This window comes from Anser brachyrhynchus (assembly GCF_964034855.1).
Source record: "Anser brachyrhynchus genome assembly, chromosome: 4".
NCBI classification, from domain to species: Eukaryota; Metazoa; Chordata; class Aves; order Anseriformes; family Anatidae; genus Anser; species Anser brachyrhynchus.
Window position 1 is genome coordinate 73,050,722 of NC_137698.1, and position 16,247 is coordinate 73,066,968.

General features: G+C 52.0%; 1 protein-coding gene across 5 annotated transcripts in view; it reads right to left on the minus strand.

Moving 5' to 3' along the window:
• Window positions 1–306: 306 nt before the first annotated feature.
• Window positions 307–16,247, minus strand: part of REEP1 (receptor accessory protein 1) — an 83,095-nt gene continuing 67,154 nt past the window's right edge. For 2 of the 5 annotated variants that reach the window (XM_080591354.1, XM_080591352.1), the window contains exon 7: window positions 6,601–9,369. In XM_080591354.1, coding sequence (XP_080447480.1) covers window positions 9,218–9,369 — 152 coding nt within the window. In that variant the 3' untranslated portion in view covers window positions 6,601–9,217. The other 3 variants (XM_080591356.1, XM_080591353.1, XM_080591355.1) reach the window with 3 other exon arrangements.

The window sequence follows — 16,247 nt, forward strand, 5'->3', positions numbered from 1 at the left end:
TGTTTTTTACACACTGCACATCTCTGCTCGTGTGCGTACAAAAGACCACCACAGATTTATTATGGGGCCCTCTGGCAATGCAAGTTGTAGCTCGTCTCTGGTTTCAGTAAGGAAGCTTTCTCTGTAAAAGGCTTTCTCTATAAAGCTGGTAACTTCAGCAATTGTGTGAAATACAATTGCTTCGAAACATTTCCTAATAATTAACCCCTTATTAATTAGGTGCTCCCTGTTTGTCAGCTCCAGAGCCACCTGCACAGCAGGAGATGGCTGGCTACACGAGGCTGTAGATTTCAATGAATTCACTGGTTACGCAGAGTGTTCAGTAGCTGTATTTTTTTTCCAGTTCATCATACAGAAAAGTTCTGAAGGACATGCAGCACTTAGTGAATACATCTATATACAGTCAGCCAGAATCGAGATAAAAATCATACAGCAGTCAAAGTAATTATTCTGGCCTGCCAGATACATTGAACAGACTAAGGATGTTGTCTTCTTTATTTTTCTTAAAGAAAAGATTAAGACTTTATTCCAGATGTATATCGAGCAGTGTAACAAAACCAGCAAAACGTCAGCCTTTGGAACCGTGACGGCCGTTCTCGGGAGGCGTCGGCTGGACCATTTCAGCACAGGGCTTTTCTGCTGGTCGCAGCAAAGAAATCACATGGGGTGCACAGCGATGATCCTTACTTAGTTTGGATAAACGCAAAGCCCGACACCGTGTTCTCTACTTCAAGTACGATGCCAGATGCGTAACAGGTACCCGAAACAAACAGCAGAAAGGAGACTGTGATTAACGAGCGCTCTGTCACGAGTACAAGGGCTTCGTTACGCGGGAACACGGAGTTCAGGGAGCAGTGGGAGGCAGCAGGTTGTTTACACGAGGCTGAGGAGCACTGTATCTCTTCCAGCAGCTTTCTCCCTCTCACTAGCAATAAATAACCCCATTTTCCTTCCGTGCTGGGTTTGCACCTACACAATTTAGATTAGTGGGGGGTTGTTCTGCGGTTACAGCGACAAACATGAAGTCCCTGTAGTTGATGTGATCCTGATTCAGTAGTTGGCAACCACTGTAACTGCACTGATGCTGCTGTGCCAAGAACAGAGGCACAGGATGGCACTGGGCTGCTCTGAACCTCATGTCTTCATAGCTGAGGTGAATTTATGGTGAATCTGTGAAGTAATTACAGCCCCATTTACCACAGACCAGATGCAGTTTCCCTTCAGCCCCAATTTCACTTAAAATAACGCATGTTACGCTTGAGCCTTGTGCTGGCTAAAGGCTGCAAGCTCTAGAGGCCGGGTTTCCGAGGGCCGGCTGCTCACCAGCAGCGTTGGGGCAGCCTCCCCTTGAACGTTGCGGGCTGTTCTGGGCTCCGCAATATAAAAGGGACGTTAAGGGCCTTGAAAGCACCCAGAGGAGGGCGACAAAGCCGTAACAGGGCTGGGGGCATGTCCTGGGAGGGGCAAGCTGAGAACTGCGGCTCACCTACACGTGCCCAAGGAGCCTCCACCTCTGCATCTGTTTGGCCACGTCCTGCAAACTGTTTGCCACGAGGGGTCAGCATCGGTGCGGGAAGGCCGCTTACTGAATCAGGCTCCTTCCTCTGGCACGGGCTCCAAAGAAAAGCTGGACAAAGGACTTCATGTCTGGTGTTTATTTGAAATAAACGTAAATAGCCGAAGGGTGAAAGGACAGACCTGGGGCAACACCTGCAAACAACCTGTGCGGGGACGAGGAGAAATCAAAAGCACGCGACGGGTCTCCTGGGTACAGAACGCTACGGCACTACGTGGACGTGGTGAGGCGTTCACATTTCTCGTCTATCTATACACAAATATACAGCTCAGTTGATAATTTAATACATTATTTTTTTTGCCAGACATACGAAAAGGTTTATTTTTCTCCTTTATACAGTGAATGTTTTGAGAGATATAAGGCAACTCCCTTGTCAACGATTTCACCTCAGCACTTAAGAAAATCTAAACAGTCAAGTTTACAATAAAACAGCAGATTAGACACAATTAATATTTTCAGTGAGAATCAATGTTAATGCAGCGTGTCTGAGAACAGAATTTGTCAGATGCTGTGTAGCTCTATGGTTTGGTTTTTTTGGCATAATTGAGTGCAAACTTGTCAGCTTTTTATCTTATGGCAGCCTATTGCATCGCAGGGAAACGTAGCTTGCTTGCAACAGGATTTTATTTCTGCTAACACTGCAGGCAGTTCTTCTCTTTCTTTTTAATGCTTGCCAAAATAAATCAAACTCCAAAGCTGCTTAAAAATAAAACACACAAGCTGAGCTCCTCAAAGCATTTGCTGACTACATTATAAGGACTGACTCTTCTGTAACTGCTATTTAGGACTGTGGGGTTTTTTACAATTTACTTTCCGAGGACTTCTTCCTCCTTGCCCATTGCAAAACATGATTAATTAGCACGTGTAAAGGAAATAAAATTCTCCGGCAATGGGGCCAGATATTGTGGCAGACTCAGGAAGCACCTACTTGCTTTCCCCACTTCCTAGCCGGGTCAGAAAAATATTTGTGCGCGCACGTAGCCCGTTTTTCTCTTCCCCACATACCTAGGGAGCTCTGGGGGAAAGCTCGAGGCTGCGTCAGGCAGGGACAGCCGGGATATCGATGCACATCCAGCAGAGAAAAGGCTGTAAAGGCCACGTCAGCTTTCTCTCTGAGCCTGCCGCACTCCAACCGGCTGTTGGCATCCTGGGCTGCGCCTGCACTAGCCACATAGTCCTACTCGTGGTCTGGGCTGCGCACGGATCCGTCAGTGAGGGCAGTTCTAGGTAATGCTAAACGTTTCGTCTAGTCTAGGAGCTAGGTCCAAGAGCAAACACAAAGGGCCACGCACTTAACTGGTGTGTGAATTTCACATGCGGAACACTTACAAGAGACACCAACTCGAAGCACAAACACACAAACCCTACGACGTCTTCCTCTTCTTGTACACGTCTCATGTATATATGGATACAAACACAGCGCGCCGCCTGGGTCCTGCGGCTCTACCCAAACCCCACGCTACAGGCGGAACTCCAAAAGCAGCTCGGCCCCCGGCGCCCTGCTCTGCTCGTGTAAGCGAAACTCCAGCACCCCACCAGGAGAGCAGAACGCCGGTGCCGTTACCTGCAGGGGAGAGGGGTTCGTTTTCCCCCGGAAGCAAGTCGCTAAAGCGATTCTAATGCGTGTTGCCGCAGCTAGCACACGACCGCCTCGCTCACGCTTCAGAACTGTCGGTGGAACATTTGCCACAAGCAATACGCTCCGTCGTCCTCCACACAATACTCTCCTGGCTCAGGCTGATCAAAATTAAGACTCCCCTTTCCTTACCTTGTTGAAACCATTCATCTTGCACCTCTCTTCCTCGTCCTCTCTAAGTTCTGTCTCTTTAGCGCAATGGTTGGCTCAAAATACAAGTGACCTACTTGCAGGAAGAGAAACGGCATCGCAGCTCAGCCTTCCCTAACGAGTCCTGGGCATTTTGAACAGCCAGAACACCGAGATACTTGTTACATCGCCGCTGCCTTGAGGAGGAAGGGAGGGAAGAGAAATCCATGGCTCCTGCAAACCCACTTCCTTAATGATAAAACCACAAATAAATACACTGTCGATGCATCATCATGAGCAACTGATTATTTTCGCCTTCGCTGTGCATTCACAGGGCCAGAGCTATGCAGACACAAGTGAGGGGTGTAAATGTACAGCCCGACAGGGTTAGCACGAGTGGGGGGGACGCTCTGCAAACAAAGCGAGGGCTCTGAATCTGCAGGGCTCTGTCAGGCTGGCCTAACCACGTCACCGACAAACGCAAGAAGCATGGAACGGGGTACAGAGAGAGGAGAGAGAAAGGCCATGTCTACAACGCTGTACATCGAAGCACATCCATCCCGCTGCTGTTTCCTACGTTATTATCGAGTAGCTCTTTAAGGCAGAAGAGAGACATTCTGTGGATCTTGGTGCTATTGGCTCGTTGCACTCACATTGTTTCAGTGGCAGAGGACGAGGTACTTTTCTTCCTGAAGCGAGGTCTAAGGGTCCTAGGCGGTGCCTGCAGAGAGGCGAGAGAAATCATCATCGGCACTTTAGGAAATGTCATTTTCTTGCCTTAAAACTCACCTGTCTTTGTGGCACCTCTGCGGTAACGATCCTGTTTCAGGCATGAAGAAAGAGAGAGGCACATCTCGGCCCTGAAGTTCAATAATGAAGCACCAGCTGAGGACTAAACCCTTTCAGAAAACCTTTGTAGACCCTTACCCGAGTCAAACCAACACCTGGCACCTCTGGCACCTGGTTAAAGGCATGGCTAAAGCTCGCCAGTCACACAGTGGTCAAAGCAACCAGGTTAAATCGGTGCAAATTCCTGCAGCCACTGGATCCAGAGAGCAAAGCGCTGGTAGGAAGCCCGCTCTGGTGTTTCCCACCCACCTTGCTCCGTCCAGCCCCTCTGGGGGCACAGCTCCTCGGGGCACCGCGAAGCACGGAGGGTCCCCGAGGTGGAACACGCTGCGCCTCTCCCTCCCACCAGGCAGAGCGCTTGCCAAAGATCCGCTTCTTGCTGGGGAGGCCGCAGGCACGCTCCGCTGACATCGTTCTGGAGGAGGACTGCTGCAATTGTGCCTTGCAGCCAGCTCATGCGGAGGGCTTTAAAAATTGAGCAGCCGGCTCAAGCGTGGAGCTGCACGGACAGACTCCCAGGCCAAGTGCCCACAAGAGCCGCCGAACGCCCCAGAGGAGCCAGACCAACCCCGTGAAATCGGCTTCCTCTGATTAGCCCCGTTCCCCAGACCGAACTGACTGAGACAGAAATTGGTTAGAAAAGAAAGCAAACAACAAAAATAATCGTTTGCATTGCGTAATTCTCTCTGAAACGCTTTGGCTTGGCCCTGGGTCTCGTCAGATTCACAGAAAGAAACGGTTACCAGGTGCTGCAGAGGAGCACAGCTTCTCTGAAATTTTACCCCAAGCCCCGAGAAGCACCGGGGACCAGGGTGGGCTGGCTGTACCCAGCAAGGCACGGCCGGCAGAGCAGAGCTGGGGAAGGAAGCTGCTGTGCGCAGCCGTCAGGGATCCTGCCACAGCCACAGATCCACCCAGGCCCTGAGCTGCTGCCTCAGTCTCCATCTGTAAGGCAGGAGCCCTGCGACGCAGCCCGACAGCTCGAGCAGTACCTCCTGCAGCTTGGAAGAGGACTTCTTTGGGAAGCCAGCCCGCTCTTACAGCAAAGCAGCCATCAGCTGCCCGGTAGATATCCTAAATCAGGAACGAGGAGCTCTGCCTCCCCTGGGAGGCCGCCTGGCAGCTGGGAGAGCAGCTCCCGAGGCTGCGCCTTCTCACGGTCAGAGCAGAGCAGGGTCCTGCGCCTGGGTCTGGAGAAGTTTGGTCTGGAGAAGAGGAGGCTCAGGGGAGGCCTCATTGCTCTCTGCAACTGCCTGAGAGGAAATGTGGGGAGCTGGGGGTCGGCCTCTTCCCACAGGTAACCAGTGACAGGACGAGAGGGAATGGCCTCAAGTTGTGCCAGGGGAGGTGCAGGTTGGAAATGAGGAAGAAAAAAAATCTCTTTACTGAAAGGCTCGTGAGGCATTGGAACAGGCTGCCCAGGGGAGTGGCTGACTCACCGCCCCCAGAGGTATTTACACGATGTGGTGCTTACGGACCTGGTTTGGTGGTAGACTTGGCAGTGCTGGGTTAATGGGTGGATCTGAGCATCTTACAGATCGTTTCCAACCTAAGTGATTCTCTGCGTCTACAGCATCCCACCAGGAGGAGGTGTGACTGCTAGCCAAACCACCCCGGGGGAGGGGGGACCAGACCACCTCCCCCACGGTGGAGATCTGGCTCAAATCCCAGCGCTACATCAGGGCTGCAGGAGTGGCTCCGTTCCCCCCTGCCCAGGGCATTAACAAACCGTATTTGTTAATACCAGGCCTGATTCAAAAGCTGTTGAAATCCTGAAGTCACTGGTTTTGGTGGGGTTGGCCAGGTGCATACTCAAGCAAGAGGGAGCAGGCTCTGAATTGGGAGCTCCCTGGCTGTGGGTGCTGGCAGTTCTCACCCCCAGTACCTTGTCTCAGGGACGAAAATAATAATTCCTCTACAGATAGGAAAAATGAGTGGTTGATATCCACATCCTCTCACCAAAATACCTTCATATTATGACATGGTTCAGAGCTAGATCCAAGTTTTGCACTTCAAAATCTAACTGCGAAGCCTTGTGTAATCATTATTTCCACAGGTGTGGATTCAAGCTTCTATCAGGGAATCCACACGTAGGAAACTGAGTGTTTCCCCAGCAAGACTCACCCCTGAAAGACTGGACATGTATTGCTTTGGGACTCTCTTTTTAGACCAAAGAAAGATGTTCATTCAGATATTCAAAGAACTTCACAGAAGGAGGAACCTTGGCAGCAGGCAGTACCTCAAGGGGCTGATCCTTCTTTTTGGGCCTTTTGTTCATGGATGCGCAATCCAACAAATCGTTCTCCTCATCATCTGAGAACACAGAGCCTCTCGTTTCACAGTTTGCCTGCCGCGGCTTTTCATATTTATCGTTCACATCTATTTAACGTGGCCGTTTATGGGCTAAACGTGAAGACAAAGGACGAGGAAGATCAGTGACGGTTTGATTCACGCCCCACCAAACCCCAGCTCACTGCAAAGCCATGCATCTTCCAGGGATTAATAGAAAAGTTCACACTTCACACGCCAGTAACAGCAGCTGTGGGGTTAGAAATCAAAATGACCTCATTTGCAAAGGCATTATAAGCTCTATATGGACTATTTATGTGGAATTTAGGCTAAATTCACGGTCTCTGATTTTCTGGAGGTTGACTCTAGAAAGAAATTTGGTTGTTTGGCTCAGGGATAAATGAAATAATTGATTTCTTGAATTGCTGATTCCATCCGTCGTTCCTACAGGTGCCGTTTCTAGAAGGAGTGTCTGCTGGAAGACACCAAGTGAGTGCTGAAGCCCTGCGGGCAGCCTGGAGACAGCTCCCTGGGGTGCAGCAAGTGCAGCAGCCATAACTGACTGGAGGCTGGGAGAGCTCCAGCCAAGAGCCCAGGCTAAGATCCACTGAAGTTAACCAAAAACTTCAACGGGCGTTGAAGGGGCTCTCAGTAGGTTGTGTTGTTACAAGACCAGTGGGGAAAAGTCCTCTCCTGTCACTAGAGCAAACCCTACAGCCTGCTGCCACTGATGGATCTGAAGGCAGAGTGCGGGACCATGACTACAGCTCACTAACACCTGCGTGGCTGTTCTCACCCTTGTGATTTACACCATGATCTTTGCGGGGCTGGTCATTTGGACGATGCATTTGCTGCCTCAAATCCAGGCAGTGAAAAAAGACGGTATTTTCAGCGGCCAGTCCAAAGCACGAGCTCTAAAAGGGACACCCAGCGCGACCAAGCTCCCTGCATCTCTGCGGGCAGTTTCTTCCCAGCAGGGCTGGAGCTTTCTTGGTTTAACTGACAGTCACACTTTTTTTTTTTTTTAATTCTAAAATATGGCAGGAGTGGAAGTGTTTGGTGCTTAGACGACATGAATCACAATTGCTGGGTCTCTGACTAGACTGTGCTACAAGCATACATAGAAATGATGTTCTTCTTGTCTCACAGAAATAATGTACTTCTTGTGTCAGCCTCGCTGCAAGACTCTGCTGGACCAAAGACTTCAGCAAAAGGATTCTTAAATGTCTGATCACTGTTAATCTGTTCAGATCCTTAAAGCATCACATAAATGAGTTACCAAAAAGCTCTTTCAGCCAGGTTATGGAGAGACGAGGGGAAGCGACCTGGCTGCAGCAGCACCGCGTTCACAAGCAGGTGACTGGGGCTCTCGCCAGTGCCAGACTCAAGTCTGAGAGCCTGTGAGATGAGATCTCAGCTCGGGGTACGGATGCTGCAGGAGAGCAGTGCACGCCGTCCTCTGGCTGCTGCCCCTGTGTCTCTTCCCCTTTACCACCGCTCCCGTGGGCAGGCTGGGACACACCGACACAGGTTCTCAGAAGAGCTGGAATTTGACTTTTATCCCAGCGGTACCAAAAATGTTGAGAGTCACGCTGCAGAGAGGCCTGGGATGATGCTGAATTTTTATTTTTCCTTTATAGGACTGTAAGGATAATACTAAATGTTCTTCAAATCACTTGGCAAAACAGTCCAGGGACAGTCTATTTCATTTCCAGTTCTATCCTTCCACTTGGGAAGTGAGACATCCAGAAGCCTAGCTTAGGTCATCTTGGGTGCAGGAGATGGCCCTTGGTGCCTCTGTACGCCGAGGACAAAAGGAGTCAAGCTTGTTTTAAAAGCTGTTTGTTCAGAGCTTGGACACAGCCTGAACCAAGCATGCCCACATCTGTAGGCCAAGCGCTGCCTCGACACCAGTCCATGTGTCACCTCCCCAGAGCTCCCTCAGATACAGACTGCAGGCTGGACTCCGGGCAGGCTGGTGCCAAAAATGGGCCGGGACTTCTTCGAAGTGCCTCCCTGAGGCACCCCCAACACCCACCCAGCCCTGTGCCGCTACGGGGAGATAAGGGGAAAAGGGAACAGGCCAGAGGATGCTGGGGAACCAGAAGTAGAGCTTCCCTGTGGAGACACCAGCTGCTGAAGCAGGAGCACAGAGGATCAGGCAGAGGTGCTCTGCTGCCTTTCTCCTGCTGTCAGCTGCTCCGCCGCCAAAGGAGACAGAGGGAAGCGTCGCCCTGATAACGCTCCCAGGAGCCCCACGCTTTCCAGCCTACACTGCTTTCCCCATTACTTTTTTCTCCTGAACTGGGTGCTGGGTCACAAAGACGTCCAGGAAGCGCTGCCAGCTGTGTCGTGCCTCCCCGAGCAGCAGGGCAAACGCACAGCGCTCCCATGGGCTCCTCCACTCCCCCCCCAGCACCCCGAGCACCACGTCCCTGGCCTGGAGCTGTTCTTTGAAGCCTGGGGGAGAGCTCAGTCCCCAGGCTGGCACACGCTGCTTTGACCCCACAGCAGAGAGGTTCCCAAAGTCCCCTGGAAGCTGGGCGGAGGCCCTCTTCTCCCCTGCTCCATGTCACTGGGAATGAGGCACCAAAAAACACCCACGTGGGAACCAGTTTTGCTTCAGCCTCACTGACCTGGAAGAGTGAAAGCTTCTGAGCGCCAGTGGGAGCAGATCTTGAGTGCAGGCATCCCCCGGGAGCTGGGGGGAGAAGGGAGGATCCCCTGCCCGTCCTGGCTCAGGACATCACTACTGCAGGAATCCCTACCTCGTACTGAGCTGGGGCGCCAGACTTTGTCCCGTGGTTGTGGGAGCATCGCGCTGCTGTGGGATGGGAGCAACTCGTCTCAGAAGGGCTGCGGAGCAGGGACCAGCTCTGATGTTGGTTGTCTGCAAATGGGGCAATTACAGGATGAAAACTAACTGCTACACCAAGAGTGAGCCCTCTGCAGGAGGAGAAAACGGGAGTAAGGCAGGGAATGAACCAGAACACCGAGCAGATGTGAGGAATTAGGGGGGAAGGAGGCTTACAGTGAACAGATGGGGTCTGGGCCACCGAGGTTTGGCTCTGGAGAAGGGGCAGATCAAAGAGCAAAACGCTGTCAGGGCTGGCACAAGCTTCTCGAGGGCAGCGCCTGGCCTCGAGTCAGCTCCTGGGTGTTTCTAAGAGCTGTCTCCAGGATCTGAGGCTTTGGGGCCTCAGGCCACCATCAGACGTCCCCAGAGTGGCCGAGCCAGCAGCGTGTGCTGCTCCAGGCAGTGCTTCACAGCCAGGAGGGGGCTGGGTAAGTCCGAGGGCCTCCCCTGGCTCGGTCGCCTTCAGGAGGCTCTCACTGCCCACCTCAGAGCCCAGTACCTTTGGGGTGCCTTCACCTCCCACGTTTCTGCCTCCACACCTCTGCGGGGAGGAGCAGAATCATTGCAGAGATGGGAAAACCGCTGCTGTCCCAGGCCGAAGCTGCTGCTGCCTCCTGCAAACATGTCTTTTCGGCATCCAGACCAGATTATACTCCTCTCCTCTCTAAGGCAAGGCAAAACCTGACTGTATACAGTCTAAAGAGCCCTTAATTCCAGTTCCTATCACCCTGTCCTAATTCCTTCCAAGGGAACCCATATAATATAAGCAACACGTTGGGTGGGAAGTCCTGAAGTTGGGCATATTGCAAGCTGGAGTAGATGCCTCAGCATTTTGCAGAGGTGGGATCAAAGCTATTAAATGCACCACAGGGAGCAACCCTGCATGGGCAAGGAAACGTGGGGCCAGATCTTCGTCATCGTTACTCTCGGTGATTCTACACAGGCTGAAAAATCTCCCTAGCAAAACCCTTCCAGCACAACACAATGATTCTGGAGCAGGCTGCTTTGCCAGCACTTGCTCTGTTATTGACTAGGCTCTGACCGGTGCTGCCGTGTGGCTACGGATCGCCTCCTGTGGGTTTACACGAGTGTAACAGAGGTCAGGGCCTTGCCCACTAGCTCCAGATGAGCGAAGGACTTTGATAAATAAATATCTGGACACTGAAATGTTTGGACATGGAAATACAGCGGGAATCAGGCTCCCCAAAGCTTTTGAGAGGTGGACCCCCTTTATTTTCCTAGGTAATACTTCTTGCTCCCATCACTGTAAGTCCTCGGGGCACTCGGACAAACCACAGCCGCTACAGCAGCAGGAACAAGGTGGTGTATTATTGGAAAGGAAGACGAAGTCACTCCAAAGCTAAGCCTTTCTGGGGGATCCTTCATGTAAGGAGCTTTGCACAGCACTTAGTAAGAGCAAGAGAGCGGATATTTATTGTACACTGGTGATCAGCTTCGTTTCCCTGAAACAAAGACAAATTTGCCATCATTTCCAAAAGGCATTGACCCAAGTCACGTCCTTCCCCAACACTTCTCATTGCCAAACCAAGAAATTAGAAGCAGCCAACTCGACCAGCCACAAAACAGGGGCAGACAGGAGCTCAACTTTCCGAAGCTGAAGTCAAGTGCAACCAAAGCAAACCAGTCCAATCGCATTGTCAACAAAGTCACCGGTTAACGAAAACACATCCCACAAGTGATTAGGTTGTTAAGTGCTAGGCTATTCCAGACACCTCAGAAGAAAACCCATGCAATCTGTAACACTTACATCCGAGTCCCATAATATTTACATAGAGAAAAGGAAAGAATAAACTGTTAGGGGAAAGCATTTGGGTGTAGAAGGGGAAGGAACATTGGTTCAGAGCACAGAAATCTTCACCTTTGCTTTCATAACATCTGTGGTTGAACTGGAGGTTATTAAACAGCCAGGAATGTTTGAACTTGGTTGCTAAAATGCAAATGTACTTGAAGAGCCTACTGATTTTCTATGGAAATGTTTCCTGCCCTGAAATTACTAACATAAATATTAAAATATTTTTAAATACCAGAGAAACTCCCAAACTGCCATTCAGAGGTACTGGTGCAAATTGACACAAATCACGCCTGTAAAAAATCGATTCAGCATTTAAAAGGGAAATTTTGAGGAATAAAATGCCTGGAGCAACAGAAAGCAGTTGCTTGGTCTTTAAGCTCAGTGAAAGAAAGGTTAAAAAAAAAATCTGTAAATCCCCAGCGCGAGAGCTGGAAGCAAAACTAGCTACGAACAAGAATGAACTCACCCAGACCATTTAAATGGGTTTGTTCAGGGACACACAAACAGCTCCCCTGGTGAAAAGTCGATTTGTTTTTAAGAACAGCAGCACACCACGAAGAAGGGGCTGGGCACATCTGATACAGCGGTAAGGTGGCTGGTTTAAAACACGATTAAGTGAACGTCCTACGGGCCAGCTGGCCGTGTGCGCTCTGTCACCTTGCCTGCAGGGTGACGGTGCAGGAGAAGATCCCACGTTATTTTACTGGGAAGGCTCCGGGGCTGGCCTTCTGCTGCAACGCCTTGTGTAGGGCTGGCAACGCCTAGGCTAGGCTGGCTGTCAGTCTGTAGCGTCGAAGGCGTGCGTTACGGTATCGGTGGCTGACACGGAGCACAGCCCTGCGGTGCACGTCCCCAAAACACTCCCGTTGGTCACCTCTGAAGACCCTGCACGTCTCTTACAACGCCTGAGGCACCTGATCAGCATTCCAGTATTAAATCCCCCCTCGGACACATGCAGCCACAGTTTTCCTGATATACAACGGATTTTAAATACCTTTACTCTCTACAAAGACTAAAACCGTTCCCCCCTCTCAGCCATGCCAAGGAAGCCGTCCCCAGCAGCACCTGAGTTAGTTGCGATCACAGCGCTGACTGGAAAACTTGTTATTTCTGAAACGCAAGGCCCAAGCAGGCTTGCTGGACGTTGCCCAGCACTTAAGCATTCACCGGGCACTGCCAAAAGACAAACAGGCATCCCTGGAGATTTTCACCCTGCCCTCCCCGAAGGGGAAAGCAGGCACTCACGGAATTGCCTTGCTGTTCCTGAGGGCTGCGGGCTGGCTTTCCACAGGCCTTGGACGTAGAAGGGATTCGTCAGAAACGTGGGTAAAGGCTTGGGAGGAGCTTGGAACAAGGTTTTTGAACAAGGCGCCGAACAAGAGCAAGAGGAGCTGATACAGAAGCTCTCAAGAAGATGTGGGAGGACGCCCAGAGGAACACGCTTGTGTTTCATGAAGGCACCAGAGCAGAAGATGAAGGTCCTGAGCTGTGTCGATACCTCGTCACGTGCAGACCAGCTGTGGTGAGCCGGCTGGGCACCGAAAAGCTCCTCTCTGGTGAAGCAAACAGCTTCAGCAGCAGAGGAGCCCACCGTGACAGGGACAGATCTGTTCCCACACCTCGTGCCGCACTCAGCCTGGTCTCCAGCCGCTGCACGGCACCCGGGGGCCACAGCCTCAGGACACCGCCGGGCTTTGGCCCAAGCTGTTGTTAACACGTCGGTGCCTCTCTCAGGATATTACCTAGGAGCTGGGTGGGCGGACTTCTGTGCTCTCCTAAGAGCTGTGGGGTTTTTGTGAGTCAGGCAGCAAGAGAAACAATTCCGTTCCACCTGCAAGAGCACTGAGGGAACTGCTCCTGCCAAGAAGGCCGCGTGACGGCCCTACGACAGCCTCTAATATCCTGCTTGATGTAAGGCTTGACTATCTGCCCGCTCAGATTACAAACTCTTTGGCAACGAGTACTTGTAAAGTTTGCGTCCTGAAAGTGGCCACACAAAGGTTTGAACCAAGGGAAGATCCGAGCCAACAGCGCAGAATGATTCAGTCCTGGCTAAGCAAACTCGGCTTCTTTCTTTACCTTCCTTCTTTTCGGCTTTGAGGAAAAACGTTCACATTACGTAGCCAGGGAGCCGTCCCCGAGCGACCAAAGCCGCCCTGACAAAGGAGCACTGGCGATGGCAGGCCTTTGTCTGAGTGCATTAATGCTTCCATCGCCCTGGAGACAGAGAGCGGGCAGCCCGTGCAGGCAGAATGAACCCTCGGAGATGGAGCCTCGGCGCATTGCTATTGACACAGCCTGAGCGACTGCATTATGTCAAGGAAAAAAAAACCAAAGGCAGGCCAATCTGAGAGACAGAGCACTCAATTTAAACCAGACCAACATGACTTTGGGCCCAATTCGTAAACACACTGGGCTAATTACCGCTGTAGCATCATTGAATGACTTCCCTGAGATTAATTCGTGCTGATTAAGCACTTAGGGATTCAACGATTCTTTTATAAATACCCCCTAAAGAGGCAAATCCATAAAATCGGTTTAGGCTCAGATTAGAAGGGTGCTACTAAAAATGTCCCACGAATCCAAGTGTTTCAGGTTTGTGTAAGCAGATGCAGCTTTAAACGGGCTTCGTTCTCCTGCACAGTGGCACACTCGATATGCTAGTGCAAAGAGTTGGAAAAGGAGAACAGGGAGGGTGACAAACCAGGCGCAGGGCTCGGCTCGCCACCTACACGGTGTGCGAGGAGACAGAGGGTCGGGCTGGGATCGCCAGACATCACCGCTGCACGATGCTGCGCGGCACAGCCGGCCGCTCTGGGAGTGACACTGCCTTGTCACGGACAGCAGCGGCTGCAGCACGGTGGCAGCCCCGCGATCCTTCAGTTCCCGGGCTGCCTTCAGTCCCCGGGCTGCCTTCAGGCCCCGGGCTGCCCGCAGCGTGCACAGCAAACAAGAAGCACATGAGCTGAGGTGCGCAAGGATTACCAAAGTCTGTTTCCACCACCGAGACGCTGCCCGTCTGGGTTTCTTCTTCCTTCCCGGACAATGTGCTTGGCAGCCCCATCCTCCGGCACGCCCACAGCAGAGGCCTCCCTCTCCTTTCATCTGCCGCGGGGACAGAACGCAGAGGGGCTGCGGCTCGGCCCTTCACAGCCTCGCTGGCTGCCACAGTGCTGAGAAGACCACCAGCAGCCGAGCTGTCTGCTACGCCCCTAAGTTTATAAACGTGAGCAGTGCGGGACGTTTTACAAAAACATCTCTAGCACAAACCGAAGCAGGGAGGGTCCGTTCAAGTGTATTTCATCATACCAGGGCCTGCTTCTAGGCTTTGCCATTTATCCTGCCTGCCCCAAACACAAATGTCCTGCCAATAATGTGTGCCAAGCCTTCAGGGACAGAGCACGACAGGGCTGGGGCCGAGGTAGGGATGCTCTTGCTGAGTTCCCCGTGGTTTTGCACTAGTCTGACTGGTGCTATGAGGTGGGGGAGTGACACCGGTGCAGCGAGGACAGCGGCACAGCCTCCAGAAGAGAAAGGAGGGAGGGTTTTCTCCAGGGAAACGCTCCTTTGGGTACCCCGGGTCAGTAAGGTGAGCAGCACCGCAGTATTGCCATCAGCGCACACACGGCTCACACAGGGGCTCGCGGCCTGGCCTTCCCCTCGCTCACTCGCTGGTGTTAGGACACGCGGTGAGTAGGGGCGGCAGGAGCAAGCCAGGCTGGGGAACGCAGCCATGCCCAGAAGGGACGCGTGGGTATCGGGGCACAGGGAATCCGGCACTCACCTCTGAGGAGTCGGCACACCGAGCAACACGTGCACACTGAAAGAGGAGCTGAGCGTTAGGAACTCACCCAGGTAAGCCACTGCCTCTCAGATAACGCTTAGCGTGGCTTCCTCTGCTGGAAAGTCCCGAGGTGGACTCCAGGGCTCCTGTCTGTGTGGGGACGATCGTTTCTCTTCGCCAGCACAAAGCTCGGGGCTCACCTGAGGCTGTGCTAACGGGTGCTGAGGCTGGCACTGCGTACCCTGGCCCTGCTCTCACATCACGAAACAGAAATAACTCCTGGCTAGAGGGGACCGGGAGCGCGGAGAAGCAATGTATAAGGTTGCATGCTGACAAACACAGGGTGCAGTCCTGGGGCTTGTATTGCTGCGTGCCTGGATGTTTTGTTCAGTGGGCTGAGGCAGGACATTCGCACGCACTGGTGCAGTCACTCATGGCTTCTGAAGGAACCCAGAACCACAGAATCACTGAGGTTGGAAAAGACCTCTGAGATCATCTGGTCCAACCTTTAAAACACATTCCTAGATCCCCGACCTTCTTAAATCAGGGACACACCGAGGAGCTTTGCAGCGGAATTGCAGTAATGCAAGTAACAAGGGAGCTGCTCTGTGTCCTTCAGTGCGGGTGACTCACAGGTGTCGTAAATTTGTGACCTTTGCAGCTTCACCTCGTGGCTGGTTTCTGCCTCAGGAAGCAGCCTAGGAACCACGTCCAGTCTGAGCCCTCCGCTTTAATCCTCACAGCGACATAAGTGATAAAAGCAGCTTTTGGAGGAAAAAGGTCTGAGTTTTGTGTGGTTTCTTTGGTCCCGATTATCCCGCACTGCACTGACAGCTCCCCCACGGTCCCACAGACATTTTAAACCAGCCCAAGCCAGCACTGCTGCTGCAAGAAGTCCCGCTGCAGCCTCCACCTTCCCTGCCCCAGTGCTGGTGTCTGCTGCTGTTCACAGGTCTGAGGACGTGTCCCAGGTCGAGAGCTGCCTGGAAGCAAGAAACAGCATTTAATCTGCACCAAATCCCCGACTTGGGGTCAGGATATGCAAACAGGATTCATACGTATCCAAAGGAAAGGACAGTACGGGGCAGAAGCAAGCAGCTGGGTCGTATCATTTCAGCAGGTCTGCTGGCTCGTATTAGCTTGATGCTGCCATGAAGTCAGTGGTCTTTGTACAAAAGACAGGAGGCTGGGCCAGCTCAAGGGACTTTTAGTGGATTTAGCTTCTGATTTTACATAGAGTCTGCTGACTTTTGATTTCTGTGGGTTTAGCTTCTGATTTTACATAGAAGGTAACTGATCTCAATTTCACGACAA